An 18,519-nucleotide genomic window follows, 5' to 3' on the forward strand; every position below is an offset into this window, starting at 1 on the left:
CCCCTGCAATCCCACACTGGCAGTGGCAGGGGGAGCTGATCCATGAGGGAAGACCATCTAAAATAAGGATGTTAACTAGCAGTTCATTGACTTGTCGAGCAGTCGATAGGCACTTCCGCATTCCTCCTTTGAAATGTGCAAGAGCCCCTGCGGAAATGCCGCACTGGAGCCCGGGACCAGCTGTGCGGTGCTGCCACTTTCAAGTACCCCTCCGTCCCCCCTTTGTTCCCTCTATCTGATAGAGACAGGAAGGGGGGAGTCGACTAGTCGACTGACTATCCGGTAACCAAAAGCTTATCAGATAATCAACTAGTCGACTAGTCCTTAACATCCCTAGTTTAAAAACCAGCTCCCCTTGTGGACCAGCTGCCACTTCACGCTGCTGCCTCTGATACAGAAGCAGCAATGCGGGGTGGCAGCAGCCCCTGTCCATGGAGGGGTCTGAGCTTCCTGCAGACAGAGGCTGTTTCTCTGTCCATGGCGAGCTCGGGCCCACCGTGGACAGAGGCTGTTTTGTGGCAGCCTCCTCTGCTCTTCCCCTCTGCTCCTCCCCTCCTACAGAGGCAGCAGCATGGGGCAGGTGGGTCTATGGTGCCGGCATTTGCAGAGAGCTGGTTCGCCACATGTATCCGCTCCTGCCTGCCCCCCTCTCCATGTCTCCCGCCTCGCTGTATGTGCACCAGGCATCAGGGCTTGTGGCTCTGGGGCCTGCCATGGGAGGGGCTTGTGTGCTTCTGCTTTAGCTTGCCCCGTCCCTTGTGCCACGGCCAGACATGGTGAGCTTGAGCCACCAGCATCCCTCGCAGCCAGCTGCTCTCCTGGGCTCTGACCCTGCCAAATCAATCCTCGCGGGGCCGCTGTGGGCGAACCGTTACTGGTGCCACTCCAGAGCCATAAAGTCCCAGCAGGTTTGCTCCTGCCAGGTGGCTCAGCCAGCTCCCACCGGGCTCCAGTGAGTAACCGAGATCAGCTGGAGAGATGAGATGGGCCCTGGGCACTCGCCTGTGTGAGTGCTGGTAACTGTGCTTTGTCCCCGCAGCCGGGAGGAGGCGCCCACCGAGCAGGCCCGGCCCGTGGCGCACAGGCTCGACCTGCACGGGCTGCAGCAGGAGGGCGTGGGCTGCAGCAGAGACCGCCTGGCCCGCTGGAGCCCGCTGAGTGCTGAGAAGCTGGAGGAGATCATGCAGGAAGCCAACCGGCTGGCTGTGCAGCTGGAGAGGTGCAGCCTGCGGGAGAAGGAGAAGGCCGGTGCCGACTCGGCACTGAGTCCAGCGGGCGAGTCTCTTGCACCCGTGCGGCTCTTGCACAAGGAGCGGGCGAGCCCGCGGAGCCCCCGGCGCGAGACCTTCGTGGTGAAGAACAGCCCGGTCAGGGCTCTCCTGCCCACCGTGGAGCCAGGGATGCGCCTCACCCCAGGGAGAAGCCCCGCCCTGTGCGCCAGGGCAGCGCCGACACCCCCCCACCTCCGGCACAGGCTGGGCAGTCGCTCCGCCGGCGGCGATCGGCTCCATAAGAAACCTGCCCCCAGCAAGGCGCCTGCAGTGTCCCCCACAAAGAGACCGCAGAGCAGCAAAAAGGTAGCTGGGCTGCTGAGAGGCCTGCCAGCTCCAGGGGTGGGGGGAGTCTGGAATCCAGCCCCCCGTCTTTCCTCTGACCCCTGAATCTCCTGGTGTGCTGCAGCTACTCCACCACCCTGCTGGGGCCTGCTCAGTGTTCCCTGTACCTGGCTTTGGCCCAGCCCTTCTCGGGGGGAGGCTTCCTGTGTGTCCAAGGCAAGCCAGGGCCCTGTCTCGGCTTTCCCTCCTGTAGACGAAAGCAGCCGCTGGCATGAGATGCCCATCTCTCGTGCCCGCGGGAGGTGGCTGCCTCTCTGTGGCCCATGAACTGACTCCGCCTGTTACCCTGTCAGTTTTCAGACTGGTGAGCTTTGGGGTTCTGGGCTCCAGGGAGAATCAGGTGGGCTGACCTCCGTTTTTCAGCACTGTGACCTCACTTCACCCTCTCTGCACTAGCTGAGCCACCAGGACCTGCCCCAGAGCCGAGGAGCGAAGGGCCCCAGGCCATCTCCTACCCGGCCCCGCCCTGCAGAGGAGCCCTCCTCTCCCGCGGGGAGAGCAGAGCCCCAACAGGAAGCAAGTGCAGGTAACTGCTTCTGAACAGACAGCGGAGCCTATTTTAAGAGGGATAAGGGATCTTCCGGAAAAGGCTTTATTTTCCGAAAGATCCCCGTCTAGACTGGTGCTTTTCTCCGGCAAAGCTCCGAGCTGGAAAAAAGCGGCAGCCATTTTTATGCAAATGAAGCGAGGGGGGGGGATTTAAATCCCTGCTTCATTTGCAATTGCGATGTGTCTAATTTGCATCCCTTTTACGGAAAAGGGTTAAAATCTAGACGTAGCCGATGGGTTTCTATGTTTGGAAAATAATCGTGGGCCAAGTGGGGTGGGCTGGCTGGAGTCAGACTGGCCTCCTGCATGGACAAGCGCCAGAGAAGTGCTGCTAATCCATCAGGACCAGGAACCAGGTCCCTCCAGCAGCCCAACAAATCAGCCCTGGATGTCACTGGCCACTGCACAGTAGCTGATTTGAACCTGGGAGCTCCGTGCAGGAGCCGCTACAGCGTGAGCTATAGAGGCAGGTGGCGCCTGGCTTAGGCTGTAGCGCTCCCTTGCTCTTATCTCGCGCTGTGAGCGGCTCAATGTCCCTACACGGGACAGTGACCCGCAGCCGGGTTTCACGGCTCTCCCAGAGGTGAGGATCTGCCAGGCCTCATGGTGACCTTGGCTTGTGGCTGCAGAGGAGGGGAGGGGATGCAGAACTGGCCCCCAGTCACTGTTCCCTGCAGCCGCTGGAGAGAGCGGCTGCCCAGTGAGGAGCTGGCAGCAGGAGTTGCAGCGGCAGGATCAGGGCAAATGTGTTCAGGCCTCAAAGGTCCCTTGGCCAGCAGCCCATTCTCAGGGAGACGTGTGTGGAGCCCAGGTCAGGATCAGCAGCCGGGGACAGTAACAGCAGGACCACGGGGGGCTGCAGGGAGGGGGGCTAGGGAAGAGTAATGGTAGAGCTGGGGAGTGAGGAGCAGCCGAGCCCCCCCAGGGGATTAGAGCGGGGTGATGGTGGGGCCCACCAGTAGGGCTGTGTAGAGACCTGCCTGAACTCCGCTCTGACGGCTCCTTTCCTTTCTGCTCTGTCAGGCCAGGCGAAGGCCTGTGGGGGCGGCGCTCCCCAGCTTCCAGCCAGCGCCCGGCCTGCCCATGGGACACGTGCCTCCCAGGCCCTGAGCCACCGCCCGGTGCCCAGCGCCATCCCCCGGCCGGCTGGCCACATCGCCGCCCGGAGCAGGTCTGGAGCGCCCGGGAGGCCCAGCCAGCTGCAGCCTGCAGGCCACAGCTCAGCCGGCCGGAGAGGGCTGCCGAGCGCAGCCGGGCAGAGAGGTGAGAGCCTGGGGGCGCAGGCAAAGCGCATTGCTCACCAGGCGCGGGGGCTGTGCAGCCCCATCTCACAGCACCACGTGAGGGCTGGCCGGGTTTCAGTTGGGCCACAGCAGCTCTTCCCTGGGTAGGTAGTGTCTCCTCCAAGCCAGCCCCTTGTGCAGCTGGAGCTGCCTGCAGACTGGAACGGGCAGAGGAGCACGGGCCTCCCTGGCTGGAGCTATCTGGGCACACGCGGCGCTCGCTCCGCTCTCCCTCCCCGCCACAAGGGAGGGGTCCACGCTGGTGGCTCGTCCCAGAAGCCCGTAGGGTTCCGCTCCGTGGCCCTGGAGTTGGATCTCTGGAGCAGTGACTCTACCCGCCAGTGCGTCCTGCTGACTTTTTCCTTTGCCCCCAGGCCCCCAGCGGACAGCCCCTCCAGGCAGCAGGCTGCAGCCACCCCGCAAGGTGACCTTGCCCAGCTCTCTGAAGTAAAGCTGTATTGGTGCACGAGCTGTTTGGGAGCAGAGCCGCTGGTCGGAGCAGCCTCGCCAGTGCCGCATGTGGGTTCCTTCCTAAACAGCATGGACACATCAGGAGTGAAGCTGCCTTGACTGTGGGGCAGCCCCTCTGCCCTGTGCCCAGCGCTGTGTAGGATTCCTGTGACAGGAGCTGCCCATCCCCATGGCCTCTTTCCTCCTCGGGCCTGGGGCTCCCCTTTAGAAATCACTTGAGCTTTGGCACAGGACCTGCAGCAGGACTGGACAGTGACTCTAGAAAACCTGGATCCATGTCATCTCACCACATGGGCTTTAGGCTCTAATCCTGCCCCAGTATCTGCCCATATCTGCTAACCCCACGTCCACGCAGCCTGCCCCACTCCGCTTCCTGCTGTGACACTGAACTGGACCAAAGCAGCTTGAGACCAGATGCTTCGAGACCCTGATCCTCCTTGTGCTGGCAGAACCGTCTACCCATGGGCTGTTGTGGTGCTGTGCCTGGACATCCCCAGCAGCATGTGCCTGCTTGAAAGATGCAGGAGAACCTGAACCGCCCGTTTGTGAGCTCTGGAGGGAAGGCTCTTTGGTGTTTCGAGTGAGAAATGTCCTGCATCGGGACGGAGCAGGTTGCTGGACCGTACTGGCTTTGCCTGGTCCACCAGGACAGGTGCACCAGTTGGGACTTAGCAGTTCTGGACAGAGTGGCCCAGAAAAGGGGCTTCCCTGCAAGATCCGGATCCAGTCTGATTCTGAAAGGCGGCTGCAGTGCCTTGGGGAGTTGTAGTTCAGGTGCCTTGTGCCTGTCTGTCAGGGTTGGGCTCCTTCCTCACACTGCATCTCCCATGGTGCACCCTGGGAAGGGGAGCTGGTACCTCCCAGTCTGTGCACCAAGCTCCCTGCTTGGATTCCAGCTCTGCTCTGGCCCTGTGCCATGATGGAGATGCCCACAGGCCTTATTGAGAGGGGAGGCCACAGAGCATGATGGGAAAATATCTCCAAGAGTGACATTACAGCTGGCAAATGTACAGAGAAGGGCACCAAAAGTGAGTTGCTTCTGCCAGGGAGAGCAACATGCCTGGGACAGTCCCACTTGGACAAAAGACGGGGAGGGGGGAGGCATGGCGAGGGGGGAAGAATGAACAGGGAAGTGTTCTTTTCCCTGCACATCATGTCACTGAGTGATCCCCGGATCTCGTGTTGCCAGGCTAGGGGTTTTCAGCCTAGCCAAAAGAAGCATCTCGTCACACAACACCCAGCCAGCCTGTGGCGCTCTGCCAGGAGCTGTTGTGAGGGCCAAAGTGTCCAACATAAAGCCGAGACGTTCTTGGAGGGTAGGCCCAGCAAGATGGGGCGGGATGCAGCCCCACACTGTCTCCCTAGCCCGCTTGAGAATTGCCCAGGTCTGGTCACTCTGAACCCGTCACTGCCCGTTGCTGGGAGACGGCGCTGGCCAAGCCGGCCCTTTGGCCTTTATGTTCTTAGCTTTGCCCAGCAGCCCAGGCAAGAGAAACAAACGGGAGCATGGAACACCTGAACTACAGCCCCCAGGAGGCACTGCCGCTGCATCAGCACCACGCCAGGGTCGGGGTTTTCAACAAAAACGGGACAATCTTTGGACATTAGCGGTGCCTCAAAATTCCTTCAGGTGAGAGCCACACTGTGTCGGAAGGCTGGGGAGTGGTGGTAAGGCCCTGGGCAGCTGCCCTGCTGTCAACCCTGGGGCAGGCCCTGGCACCGGGCACTAGGGCTCTGAGCAGCCAGTCATGGTGGGCAAGTTAGGGGTTTCCACAGCAGCCCTGGCTCCTGCCATGCAGTTGAACCGCAACCTGCCAGTCTGGCTTCAGGCTGAGCCAAGAGCCCAAATGGTGCCTTCCCCTGGCCCGTGAGCAGTGCAGTGGGAATGGCCCTGTGTCCGAGGGGGCCAGGCAGGCTGCATGGCAGGGCCCCAGGCTCTGGGGAGGGAGGATGCCAGCAGCAGCCCAGCACAAAGGGAGAAGCCCAGCTGTTTGAAAAACCCCTCTCCCTCTGTTCCACTGGGGGGGGGGGGTGACACCCCTCCTATCCACAAGTGCTGGCGTGAAATGCTGTGAACCCAGCCCCCTAGGAGTGGTGTGAAAAGCTGATGGCCGGTGAAACTAGCCCTTGTGGAAGGGGCTGGCTCTCTTCAATACATTCTCTTTTTAGACAAACCTGGTGGCTGCTGGTCTCCTGCTAGGCTGGGGGGTGCCCAAAGCTGGGGAGAGGCCAGGAGCCAAGCAGAGGCCTGCCCCCTGCCAGCCTGTTATGGGTGCTGGGTCCCTTTCCCTTGTCGGGGAGCCCTCTGCAGGTCCTATGGGCAGCAGGGCAAAGTGGCCCACAGATCGGCTCAGCTGCAGCCCAGTTCCCAGGCAGGGCACCACAAACCCAGCATGGAACCAGCCACAGGCTGGGCCTGCCCCACCCCCCTGCCCCTCTGGGCACAGCCAAGATCAGCACCCCGGCAAAGTGAGGCAGGTGCATCACTCCCTGGCCTGTGGTGGGGCCTGGCCAGTCCTACGGCACAGGGCAGTGCCCCCATGAGGTGAGCAGGCTGCCCAGCGCTGGGTGCCTATAGCCAGCAGTCAGGCCCTGCCACAGCAGCCAGGGTCAAGCCATGTGCCCTGGGGTCAGTCCTGAGGTCGATTTTGTTCAACAGCTTCATTAGTGGGTTGGATGGTGGGTTGATTTGCACCCTCAGCACATTAGTGGATGACACTAAGCTGGGGGAGAGGTAGATACGCTGGAGGGCAGGGACAGGGGCCAGAGTGACCTGGACACATTGGAGGATTGGGCCACAAGAAATCTGATGAGGTTCAACAAGGACAAGTGCAGAGTCCTGCCCTTGGGACGGAAGAATCCCAAGTATTGGTACAGGCTGGGGGCCGACTGGCTGAGCAGCAGTTCTGCAGAGAAGGACCTGGGGGTTACAGTGGATGAGAAGCTGGACATGAGTCAACAGTGAGTCCTTGTAGCCAAGAAGGCTAATGGCAGATTAGGTGCATTAGGAGGAGCGTTGCCAGCAGATCTAGGGAAGTGATTCCCCTTTATTCAGCACTGGGGAGGCCACATCTGGGGTATTGTGTCCAGTTTGGGCCCCCCCACTGCAGAAAGGACGTGGACGCATTGGAGAGTTCAGAAGGCAACAGAAATGCTGAGGGGACTGCAGCACGTGGCCTGCAAGGAGAGGCTGAGGGATTTGGGCTTGTTTAGTCTGTAGAAGGGCGAGGGGGAGCTTGATAGCAACCTTCAAGCCAGGCTGTTCTCAGTGCTGGCAGGTGACAGACCGAGGAGTGATGGTCTCTAGTTACGGGGGGGGGGGGGGGTCCAGGTTGGATATTAGGGAAAACGATTTCCCTAGGAGGGTGGGGAAGCGCTGGGAGGGGGTCCCTGGGGGGGGGGGTGGAATCGCCACACCCGTAGGCATTTCCAAAGCCCGGCCTGACTTAGTTGGGGTTGGTCTAGAGGTCTCGTCCTGCCCTAAGCTGTGATTGTAGGTGGCTGGTCAAACCCACTGAGGAGCAAGTGAGATTTTCCCACCTCTTCCCCATAGGTGTGGCCCTGCGATAAGTGATTCTGCCACCCCCCATTGGAGGGCCCATGCCCCTGCTGAGCCCCCGACCAAGACCTTCATGGGGTAGCCTTCGGTGCCAGCCATGGACGCATTCTCACCAGGAGCTGCCAGCAACCTGATGCCACAGCAAATGCCCAGCAGCTTCGGGGGTGTGCTGTGTACTGGGCTGTGTGGGGCAGAAGGGCTGTGAGCCTGCCCACAGCAACTTGCGCCCTCTGGGCCACCCCCTCCCCAGGCTGTGGTGCACCCAACACCCAGGGAAAGGAGGCACAACCAGGCTGGGTCTTTAAATAAAAAAAGCGTCCAGCAGGCGCCATCAAATTAACAATTACACCAGCGTCAATAGCAGACCCAGGACACCCCCTCCCCCCCCCCACAGCACTCCAGGCCTCTGTACACAGAAAAATGCATGTTCCAAAGTCCTGGGGCGGGGCCGGGCTGGGCCAGCGCAGGAGCTGAGCGGGTGGGGGTCTAGGTGTGGCAGGCCCCTCGCTCACACTCCCCATTGTAGCAAGTGCTGTACAAAATAGCAACTGTGCCAGGACACCCACAGGGGTCTTGCTTCCCCCCCACTTCTGGTGCTGCTAATGGGGGCCCGGCCGCCCTCCCAGCATAGCCAGCACTAAGGGCTTGAGCCTATAGCAGCCTTGGGCATCTCTCCTGCCCCTGGGGCAGAGCGGGTGCCTCCCAGAGTGGGTGCAGAACATGGCTGCCCCAGCCCCCGGGGTGCCCTGTGATGCTGCCCAGACATGCTGGAGGCCATGGGCCAGCTGAAGACGCAGACAAGCTCAGCCTTGCACTGGGGCCAGCCCAGCCCAGCCCAGCCCAGCTCCTTCCCACATGTAGTCATGCGGAGAGCCCCGGAGTCTGCCAGGCAGCCCAGTCCTGGGTGGTTTTAAGGCTGCAAAGGGAATACCCCCAGCAGGGCCGTGGGCTCACTCCAGGCCGGGGGGGGGGGGCAATAGGAGCAACCAGCAGCAATGGAGTCAGTGCTCATCCGTCAGCAGCCACCAGCCCACTGCTAGGTCCATTGGCAGCGCCACGCGGTGCCCTCCGGCGAGCCGTGTGCAGAGCAGTGGTCAGCGGGGCTCAGCGCATTCAGCAGAAGCCCAGCAGCTCTTCCCGTCCATCTGTGGGGCTGGCCCTGCCCTGCTCAGCACCAGCCCGCAGGGGTCTGCATTGAGCACAAAAACCTGAGGGGTGGAGAAGGCACATTGGGTCCTCCCGCTCCTGTTGGAGGGCCTGTGGGGGCACCTGTGCAGCTTGTGCCCTCAGTGGCAGGCCCCACTGGCAGCTGGTCCCTGGGATGGCGGGTCCCCGTCAGCTGGCGCTTGATCCCTGGGGCAGGGGCCCTCAGATGGAAGTCTCGTCACTCCTGCTCAGTGACACACCGAGAAGGGGGGGAACAAACACACGGATGTATGGTCATGAGCAGACAGGCCCCCAGCAGGCTGGCCAGGTGGGCGGCAGAGCCATGTTAATGGAGGAAATTAAAGAACAGAAATCTGGGTGGTTGGAGGTGGGAGACAGAGGAGAGAAGGTGGTTAGTGCGAGAGTGGGGAAGGAAGCAGAGGAGTTAGAGCAGGACAGCGCCCCGGCAGAACCCCCCCAACCGCCTCCCCACAGCCCCAGACGTCCGGGTCAAGCCCCAGGCCAGCTGCTCATTCTCAGCACGTGGTCATGGAACTGGGGGGCTCGTCCTGGCGGGGGGGTGGGATCCAGGCCCAGAATGTGGACCTGGTGGACCAAGGCAAGGGGGGAGATGCCAGCTCCTGTGCCAATGAGGCTGATGCTGGTGCCAGGGAGGGGAAGGAGAGGCCGTGGTGACAAGGGAGCATCTCATTGGGGCACAGGGCCTTGCCAGGAGCATGATGGGAATGGCAGCAGGTTCTGCCGTGGGCACCTACTCGGAGCCGGAGGAGTCCTCATCCGCTGTGCCGGCCTTGATGCTCATGGTGATGGGCGTCACCCCATTGAGCTGCTCCTGCAGTGTCTGGCGGGGCCGTGGCAGCACCCTGCCCCCCTGGCTCCCCTCGCTGCCTGTTGAGGAGCCACGTGACGCCACCATGCCCGGGGAGGGGGCAGACGGCTCGCTGGCCATATGCCGAAGGCTGTTCTCGCTGATGGGGGGGAGGCGCTGCTTCTTCAGGATCCCTGCAGGGGGAGAGGGCGGGGCGGTGAGGCAGGAGGGGGGCCCAGGCAGCTTGGAGCGGCTGGGAGAGAAAGGGTGGGGGCCAGCCGGGGCGAGGGGTGAGGGGCACCTTCCCAGATGCTTTCCTGGGCCTAGTGCCACACTGCGGGCAGGAGCAGAGCCGGCCCGTCCAGCCTGGCCTCCCAGACCCTGCAGCTGGTGTGCAGGGCTGCAGCACGGGTCGGCCTGCTCTGCCAGCCCGCGCCCATCCACCGGCGCTGGGATCTCCACGTACCTTTCTGAGGCTGGGCGGCAGGGTGGGGCAGTGACATCAGCATATTCTTGTCCGGGGCGTCCCCATTCTCCCTGACTGTCTCCTCTGCATGGCCCAGCCGCACCTGCCCTGTGGCTGGCTCCACCCTCAGCTTCTCGGGACCCGCATGCCCATCGCTCTCGCTGGCCGTGGTCACGAACTCCCCGGGCCAGTAGGGCTTGCCGTGGCTTGGCAGGTTCTCTGCTGCAGGAGAGCACAGGGAGCTGAGCCGGGGACTCCCTGGCTGTCTACACTGGCGGGTTCTTGCGCAAGAACACGCCCACGCTGCCATGTGCTTTTGCGCAAAAGCTCTTACGCTCTCCCCATTTTAGCCAGAGGGCTTTCTGGCCCAGGAAACCCTGCCCGCGAGCACACTGCCCTCGTGCGCAGGAGAGCCTACACCCGTTAGAAAAGAGCGTCGCTCTTGCACGAGAAGCCCTCTCTCCCCACGCCGTGTGCAAGAGCCCCCCAGTGTAGATATAGCCCCTGAGTCCCACCTCCCTACCACCCAGGGCTGCTCCTGCTCCCCACAGGCAGGCACTAGGGGAGGGGCAAGAGAAGACAGGTATCAGGTGGCAGGGAGGCCAGGTGCCGAGGGGAGAAGGGGGGGGCAGACACCTGGCAGGCAGCAGGGCAGGGGAGCCCAGGTGCCCGATAGGTGACAGGAGCCTCTCACAGCTGCAATATCCCTGCCCCAAGGTTTCTAGAAAGCCAGGGCAGGGGTGCACTGCCCAGCCAGCCCAGAACAGGGCTCCCAGGTGCTGACCCACCAGCCCTGGCCTTACCTCTGGCCATGCAGTGCGGCGGCAGCGTCTCACTGGAGAGGCCCAGCAGGTTGTCCCAGCAGGGTCCGCCCGGGAACTCCTCTTCGCTCTCCGAGGAATGGGTGGAGGCATAGGATCCGCTCTGGTCGTCCTCCAGGGACAGGTCGCTGTCCGAGTCCGTGTCGCGCTCTGGGGCAGGGACAGAGGACTCAGCACAGTGCCAGGCGACTGACCCAGCAGGGCCACCTCCCTGGCAGAGGGCAGCACCCCTCACCGTTAGGCTGATCCGGGGCCTCCAGGAAGAGGGAACTGGGATCCGTCTGCCCGCTGACCTGGCAGCTCTTCTGCCCTGACTCCTCCCTGCAAAACAGCCAGGACACTGGAGCCATGCGGGGTCTGGCCACACGGCCCTAGGCTGGGGGGGGAAGCCTTGGGCTGGCGGTACCTGAGCACAAAGGGCATGTAGCTGTGCTGGCTCTTGCCCGAGTGGGTGGTGCTGTGCAGGGAGCCCGTGGATGCCCCAAAGGGCATGTGGTAAAGCCGGCCAGCCACGTAGGTGTTGTTGCAGCTGTAGGCCTGGATTTGGGGAGCAGAAAACGGGGGGGGGGCTATGGTGAGCCACTACTTCTTCTGACACTGCCCACTCAGCCTGCTGTTCTTCCCCGACACCTCTGCCCTGGGGTCCCCATCTCTGCCGGTGCCCCTCAGTCCCAGCCCGCAGCCCCTGCTCGTCCAGCCCTGGGGTCCCCATCTCTGCCGGTGCCCCTCAGTCCCGGCCCGCAGCCCTTGCTCACCCAGCCCTGGGGTCCCCATCTCTGCCGGTGCCCCTCAGTCCCGGCCCGCAGCCCCTGCTCGTCCAGCCCTGGGGTCCCCATCTCTGGCGGTGCCCCTCAGTCCCGGCCCGCAGCCCCTGCTCGTCCAGCCCCGGGGTCCCCATCTCTGCCGGTGCCCCTCAGTCCCGGCCCGCAGCCCCTGCTCGCCCAGCCCTGCGGTCCCCATCTCTGCCGGTGCCCCTCAGTCCCAACCCGCAGCCCCTGCTCGTCCGGCCCCGGGGTCCCCATCTCTGCCGGTGCCCCTCAGTCCCGGCCCGCAGCCCCTGCTCGTCCAGCCCTGGGGTCCCCATCTCTGCCGGTGCCCCTCAGTCCCAACCCGCAGCCCCTGCTCGTCCAGCCCTGGGATCCCCATCTCTGCCGGTGCCCCTCAGTCCCGGCCCGCAGCCCCTGCTCGCCCAGCCCTGGGGTCCCCATCTCTGCCGGTGCCCCTCAGTCCCGGCCCGCAGCCCCTGCTCGCCCAGCCCTGGGGTCCCCATCTCTGCCGGTGCCCCTCAGTCCCGGCCCGCAGCCCCTGCTCGTCCAGCCCTGGGGTCCCCATCTCTGCCGGTGCCCCTCAGTCCCGGCCCGCAGCCCCTGCTCGTCCAGCCCCGGGGTCCCCATCTCTGGCGGTGCCCCTCAGTCCCAACCCGCAGCCCCTGCTCGTCCAGCCCTGGGGTCCCCATCTCTGCCGGTGCCCCTCAGTCCCAACCCGCAGCCCCTGCTCGTCCAGCCCTGGGGATCCCCATCTCTGGCGGTGCCCCTCAGTCCCAACCCGCAGCCCCTGCTCGCCCAGCCCTGGGGTCCCCATCTCTGGCGGTGCCCCTCAGTCCCAACCCGCAGCCCCTGCTCGTCCAGCCCTGGGGTCCCCATCTCTGCCGGTGCCCCTCAGTCCCGGCCCACAGCCCCTGCTCATCCAGCCCTGGGGTCCCCATCTCTGCCGGTGCCCCTCAGTCCCAACCTGCAGCCCCTGCTCGTCCAGCCCTGGGGTCCCCATCTCTGCCGGTGCCCCTCAGTCCCGGCCCGCAGCCCCTGCTCATCCAGCCCTGGGGTCCCCATCTCTGCCGGTGCCCCTCAGTCCCAACCCGCAGCCCCTGCTCGTCCAGCCCTGGGGTCCCCATCTCTGCCGGTGCCCCTCAGTCCCAACCCGCAGCCCCTGCTCATCCAGCCCTGGGGTCCCCATCTCTGCCGGTGCCCCTCAGTCCCGGCCCGCAGCCCCTGCTCGTCCAGCCCAGGGGGTCCCCATCTCTGCCGGTGCCCCTCAGTCCCGGCCCGCAGCCCCTGCTCATCCAGCCCTGGGGTCCCCATCTCTGCCGGTGCCCCTCAGTCCCAACCCGCAGCCCCTGCTCGTCCAGCCCAGGGGGTCCCCCATCTCTGCCGGTGCCCCTCAGTCCCGGCCCACAGCCCCTGCTCGTCCAGCCCTGGGGTCCCCATCTCTGCCGGTGCCCCTCAGTCCCAACCCGCAGCCCCTGCTCATCCAGCCCTGGGGTCCCCATCTCTGCCGGTGCCCCTCAGTCCCGGCCCGCAGCCCCTGCTCGTCCGGCCCTGGGGTCCCCATCTCTGCCGGTGCCCCTCAGTCCCAACCCGCAGCCCCTGCTCATCCAGCCCTGGGGTCCCCATCTCTGCCGGTGCCCCTCAGTCCCGGCCTGCAGCCCCTGCTCGTCCAGCCCTGGGGTCCCCATCTCTGCCGGTGCCCCTCAGTCCCGGCCCGCAGCCCCTGCTCGTCCAGCCCAGGGGGTCCCCCATCTCTGCCGGTGCCCCTCAGTCCCGGCCCACAGCCCCTGCTCGTCCAGCCCTGGGATCCCCATCTCTGCCGGTGCCCCTCAGTCCCGGCCCGCAGCCCCTGCTCGTCCAGCCCAGGGGGTCCCCCATCTCTGCCGGTGCCCCTCAGTCCCGGCCCACAGCCCCTGCTCGTCCAGCCCTGGGATCCCCATCTCTGCCGGTGCCCCTCAGTCCCAGCCTGCAGCCCCTGCTCCTCCAGCCCTGGGATCCCCATCTCTGCCGGTGCCCCTCAGTCCCAACCCGCAGCCCCTGCTCGTCCAGCCCTGGGGTCCCCATCTCTGCCGGTGCCCCTCAGTCCCAGCCCGCAGCCCCTGCTCGTCCAGCCCTGGGGTCCCCATCTCTGCCGGTGCCCCTCAGTCCCAACCCGCAGCCCCTGCTCGTCCAGCCCTGGGGTCCCCATCTCTGGCGGTGCCCCTCAGTCCCGGCCCGCAGCCCCTGCTCGTCCAGCCCAGGGGGTCCCCATCTCTGGCGGTGCCCCTCAGTCCCGGCCCGCAGCCCCTGCTCGTCCAGCCCTGGGGGTCCCCATCTCTGGCGGTGCCCATAGGTTAACCAGTTACCCAGTAAGCATTAGAGTTACCAGCTTACAGGTTAACCCGCGCTGCCCCAAGCCCCCCAGCGAGCAGGACCCCCTGTGGCGTGCCCCGCTGCACCCTTGAGCCCTGCCCCACCGATGCTCGGCTCTTGCAGTGGTTGGACAATGCCACTGTAAGCGTTTCAGCAGCTAAATGCCCGCTGGGGAGCCCAGCTGGGGGGCAGGGAGGCTGCCGGGCCAGGCACTCACCGTGGTCAGGGTGGACTTGGTGGTGAGCGCAGGGTCTGTGCTGTGCCGCTTGCTGCAGCCGAACTGCAGGGCCTTCCTCACGTCCTTGTTGAAGACGATGCAAGTGAAAAAGATGAAGGGGCCCTGGGGGAAGGCCAAAGGCAGGTCAGAGCCCAGCTGGCGGGGGACGGGGGGCATCCATGAGCCAGGCCATGGGAATGTGGCCGGGCCAGCTCTCGGCTCCGGGGCCTCGCAGGGCCGCAGGGCCAGCCCCGCCCCATGGCCCCCGGCGCAGGTGAGGAAAGGCCCTGCCGTACCTGGAGGCAGTTGCAGCCCGCAAAGAGGTAGTGGAAGAGGATGGCGTCGCTGTTGACGGAGAGCAGGGCCAGCAGCCACGTGGCACTGACCAGCAGCAGCACCAGGAAAGCTGCCCGCAGCCCCAGCCTGCACCAGAAGAAGGGTAAGGCCTGGCCAGAGCCAGGGAGCGCTCCCCACACCGTCCCAACCCCTCCCCGCCTGCGCCCTCCCCGCTCACCTCGCACCCCCCCACAGCCTCCCCCCCACCCTCCAGCATACGGGCAGGGGGCAGGGCTCGTTCTCCCAGCACAACCGCTGCCCTGAAAACATCCCCAGGCTCCTGGAGCAGGGCGCTGGGCGGTCAGACTCACACAGGGCCCTTCTTCTCGAAGCCCCGCTCCTGGGCCAGGCAGGCAGCTTTGGTGGCCAGGATGTGGAGGAAGACGCTGGTCTGTGGGGGAGAGGGGGGGTCAGCAATGGGCAGCAGTCCCCGCCCCCCCGCCTGCCCATGTGGCCCTAGCACAGAGACCAAGGTGCCCTGGCAGGACCCCAGCCCAGCAGAGCGGGGCTGTGCCTAGGGGACGGGGAGCTGTGCAGGCACAAGCCACACAGCGGTTCCTGGGCTCACAGCCCTGGTCAGGCTGGGCTGGGCCAATTCCCAAGAAGCCACAGAGGAGCTCAGGCCCTGAAGTATGCCAGGAGGAGTGTGGAGATCAGCAGGCCTGCATGGCCCGGGCCCTCCCTTCCTGGCTACCCCTAACAGGGGACCTCAGCAAGGAAACTGAAGTACTGAGCGGCAAAGGGTCAAACCGAAAGTCAGTGGCAGGACAGGGAAGAGCACCGAGGAATCCTGGCTCTCAGCCCCTTGCTCTAACCATTAGACCACACTTCCTCCCCAAGCAGGGCTAGAACCCAGTAGTCCTGGCTCCTAGCCCATGCTGCTGTTGGTCTTTGATCCTCCCAATGTCTTTCCAGCCCTGTGCACTACTCAGCCTCCGAGAGCCCCGTTGCTCCTTACGCACCGAGCCAGCGGCAGCGATGGGCCCAGCAAAGCTCCAAAGCAGCGTGTCATAGATGGAGAGCCAGCAGAAGTCAGGGTTCCCGTAGCCCTCGGGGTCCAGCCCCACGGCCAGCCCTGGGAAGAGAGAGCTACACCGCTCATTGTGTTCCACACTAGCACGGTTCAGAGGAGCCAGCAATCCAGGACCCAGGCCCGTGTCTCCACCGAACGGCGACCAGCCCAGCCCCTGCGGTGCCCAAGTTAAACCCTGTAGCAGAAGGGTGAGGACCGGCTCCCAGTGTCAATCACACCCAGAACACCCGTATCCCCAGCGGCGTGGTGACGTCGTGGCGTGCGCTGCCGAGCCAGGAGGGCAGGGCGGGGCCCCAAGCACGTGTGACGCCCCAGGGGAGCAGGAGCCCAGCAGGGAGGCTCACCCGTGATGAAGGCTGGCACCCCCCAGCCCAGCATGTAGTAGAAGCGCATGGGGCTGTGGTCGATGTCCCGCACCTCGGTCAGCATGCGGTAGAGGTGCAGCGCCTCCAGCAGGAGCCAGGAGAAGGTGCCCATGTAGAAGAAGTGCAGCAGGATGGCAATGACCGTACAGGCAAACTAGGAGAGAGCAGGGCATTAGGGGAGCCAGGAAAGGCCTCTCGGGGTGTCCCGGTTACCGCGTGCCCCACAGGCTCTGCATGCACACTACAGGGCCTCGTGACAGGGCTCCATGCACAGGGCCCAGCCCTGCCCACGCAGCACGCCACGGGGAGCCCCTCCCTGCCCCCCCGGCTCACGGGGGCATCGGCCTGGTTGATGCCCAGCAGGAAGACGAGCTCGGCGAGGAAGAGGGCAGAGGCGGCGTTCTTGCGGATGCTGTGCTGGTTGGCGCGCAGGCTCCGCAGGCCGGCCAGCACCAGGCAGGTGAGCAGGAGGCTGCCCAGCGTCACGGCCACGCAGGCGTAGGTGATGGTCTGCAGCGGCAGGATCTCCCCGTTCTGTGGGGCAAAGGGGGTCTCAGTGGGCAGGGGCCAGCCACTGCAGGCCCCGCACCCCAGCCGGCTCTTGGCTCAGAGAGCCCACAGCCCACCCGCTCCCACTGGCGATCCTCCCCCTCGCCCATGGTCCCACCCCCCTTTCACCCCGAGGCCTTGCCCATGGCTCCGCCCCGTGTAAGCGGGTTCCCCCTGTGATCCTGTGCCTGAGGCTCCACCCCCTGCTGGGGGCCCCGCCCCACCCACCCACCTCTCTCCGAGAGACGTCCATCAGCACGGCGAAGCTGGTCATGTGGCCACACTGGCAGGTGACGTGGCTTTGGTTCCGGAAGAGCAGCTCGCAGCCCCGGGCCGACCAGCCTCCCGCCCCACCAGGCCTGTGGAGCATGAGAGCCAGTCAGGGGGGCGCTGTCAGCCCAGGACCCAAAGAACCCCCCTCCGGAGGCTGGCGGAGGGTACTCACAGCAAGGAGTGGTTCCAGAAAACGCAGACGGGCTTGGAGCGCTCCTCCGTCTCCAGCAGCCGGAACTGCACCGTGACAGGCGTGTCCAGAGCCCGCGGCGCCCGGTGCTGCTCGTCGTGCACGCTCAGGCTCACTACCGGCGTGTTGATGACAGGCCGCTTGGGCACCCTGCGGGGACAGCCTGGCCAGTCACCCAGCGCCAGCGTCCCACGCTCCCTGGCTGCAGCAACTGGACCTCCCCCGCCACCTGCCCCCTCCCCATCACCTGGCTCCCGCTCCTCCGCTCCCTCCCTGCCCCCTGCCCCCTTCCCCATCACCTGGCTCCCGCTCCTCCGCTCCCTCCCTGCCCCCTGCCCCCTTCCCCATCACCTGGCTCCCGCTCCTCCGCTCCCTCCCTGCCCCCTGCCACCTGCCCCCTTCCCCATCACCTGGCTCCCGCTCCTCCACACCCTCCCTGCCCCCTGCCACCTGCCCCCTGCTCCATCACCTGGCTCCCGCTCCTCCGCTCCCTCCCTGCCCCCTGCCACCTGCCCCCTGCTCCATCACCTGGCTCCCGCTCCTCCGCACCCTCCCTGCCCCCTGCCCCCTTCCCCATCACCTGGCTCCCGCTCCTCCGCTCCCTCCCTGCCCCCTGCCCCCTTCCCCATCACCTGGCTCCCGCTCCTCCGCTCCCTCCCTGCCCCCTGCCACCTGCCCCCTGCTCCATCACCTGGCTCCCGCTCCTCCGCAACCTCCCTGCCCCCTGCCCCCTTCCCCATCACCTGGCTCCCGCTCCTCCGCTCCCTCCCTGCCCCCTGCCACCTGCCCCCTGCTCCATCACCTGGCTCCCGCTCCTCCGCACCCTCCCTGCCCCCTGCCACCTGCCCCCTGCTCCATCACCTGGCTCCCGCTCCTCCGCAACCTCCCTGCCCCCTGCCCCCTTCCCCATCACCTGGCTCCCGCTCCTCCGCTCCCTCCCTGCCCCCTGCCCCCTTCCCCATCACCTGGCTCCCGCTCCTCCGCTCCCTCCCTGCCCCCTGCCACCTGCCCCCTTCCCCATCACCTGGCTCCCGCTCCTCCACACCCTCCCTGCCCCCTGCCACCTGCCCCCTGCTCCATCACCTGGCTCCCGCTCCTCCGCACCCTCCCTGCCCCCCGCCCCCTTCCCCCTTCCCCATCACCTGCCTCCCGCTCCTCCGCACCCTCCCTGCCCCCTGCCACCTGCCCCCTTCCCCCTTCCCCATCACCTGCCTCCCGCTCCTCCGCTCCCTCCCTGCCCCCCGCCCCCTTCCCCCTTCCCCATCACCTGCCTCCCGCTCCTCCGCACCCTCCCTGCCCCCTGCCACCTGCCCCCTTCCCCATCACCTGGCTCCCGCTCCTCCGCACCCTCCCTGCCCCCTGCCCCCTTCCCCATCACCTGGCTCCCGCTCCTCCGCACCCTCCCTGCCCCCTGCCACCTGCCCCCTTCCCCATCACCTGGCTCCCGCTCCTCCGCACCCTCCCTGCCACCTGCCCCCTTCCCCATCACCTGGCTCCCGCTCCTCCGCACCCTCCCTGCCCCCTGCCACCTGCCCCCTGCTCCATCACCTGGCTCCCGCTCCTCCGCACCCTCCCTGCCCCCTGCCACCTGCCCCCTGCTCCATCACCTGGCTCCCGCTCCTCCGCACCCTCCCTGCCCCCTGCCCCCTTCCCCATCACCTGGCTCCCGCTCCTCCGCACCCTCCCTGCCCCCTTCCCCA

General features: G+C 65.7%; 2 protein-coding genes across 9 annotated transcripts in view; one reads left to right on the plus strand and one right to left on the minus strand.

Annotated features, from left to right (window-relative positions):
* The window catches only part of PSRC1 (proline and serine rich coiled-coil 1), a 57,207-nt gene extending 49,427 nt beyond the window's left edge, over nucleotides 1-7,780 (plus strand). For 4 of the 6 annotated variants that reach the window (XM_075910448.2, XM_075910446.2, XM_075910444.2 and 1 more), the window contains 4 exons: nucleotides 1,040-1,577; nucleotides 2,013-2,142; nucleotides 3,189-3,428; nucleotides 3,823-7,635. In XM_075910448.2, the coding sequence (XP_075766563.2) occupies nucleotides 1,040-1,577; nucleotides 2,013-2,142; nucleotides 3,189-3,428; nucleotides 3,823-3,899 (985 nt within the window). In that variant the 3' untranslated portion in view covers nucleotides 3,900-7,635. Of the gene's footprint in view, nucleotides 1-1,039; nucleotides 1,578-2,012; nucleotides 2,143-3,188; nucleotides 3,429-3,822 lie in introns of all 6 variants that reach the window. The other 2 variants (XR_012897913.2, XM_075910445.2) reach the window with 2 other exon arrangements.
* CELSR2 (cadherin EGF LAG seven-pass G-type receptor 2) overlaps nucleotides 7,777-18,519 on the minus strand; it is an 84,249-nt gene continuing 73,506 nt past the window's right edge. Inside the window, exons 22-35 of one of the 3 annotated variants that reach the window (XM_075910442.2) lie at nucleotides 16,802-16,969; nucleotides 16,589-16,715; nucleotides 16,141-16,341; nucleotides 15,787-15,961; nucleotides 15,372-15,484; nucleotides 14,721-14,800; nucleotides 14,370-14,496; nucleotides 14,074-14,196; nucleotides 11,147-11,277; nucleotides 10,976-11,061; nucleotides 10,723-10,890; nucleotides 9,920-10,141; nucleotides 9,401-9,647; nucleotides 7,777-8,686 (exon numbers count right to left, since the gene is read on the minus strand). In XM_075910442.2, coding sequence (XP_075766557.2) covers nucleotides 8,647-8,686; nucleotides 9,401-9,647; nucleotides 9,920-10,141; nucleotides 10,723-10,890; nucleotides 10,976-11,061; nucleotides 11,147-11,277; nucleotides 14,074-14,196; nucleotides 14,370-14,496; nucleotides 14,721-14,800; nucleotides 15,372-15,484; nucleotides 15,787-15,961; nucleotides 16,141-16,341; nucleotides 16,589-16,715; nucleotides 16,802-16,969 — 2,008 coding nt within the window. In that variant the 3' untranslated portion in view covers nucleotides 7,777-8,646. The other 2 variants (XM_075910443.2, XM_089773711.1) reach the window with 2 other exon arrangements.

This window comes from Pelodiscus sinensis, chromosome 27, assembly GCF_052426305.1.
Source record: "Pelodiscus sinensis isolate ZL-2025 chromosome 27, ASM5242630v1, whole genome shotgun sequence".
In the NCBI taxonomy this organism is placed as follows: domain Eukaryota; kingdom Metazoa; phylum Chordata; order Testudines; family Trionychidae; genus Pelodiscus; species Pelodiscus sinensis.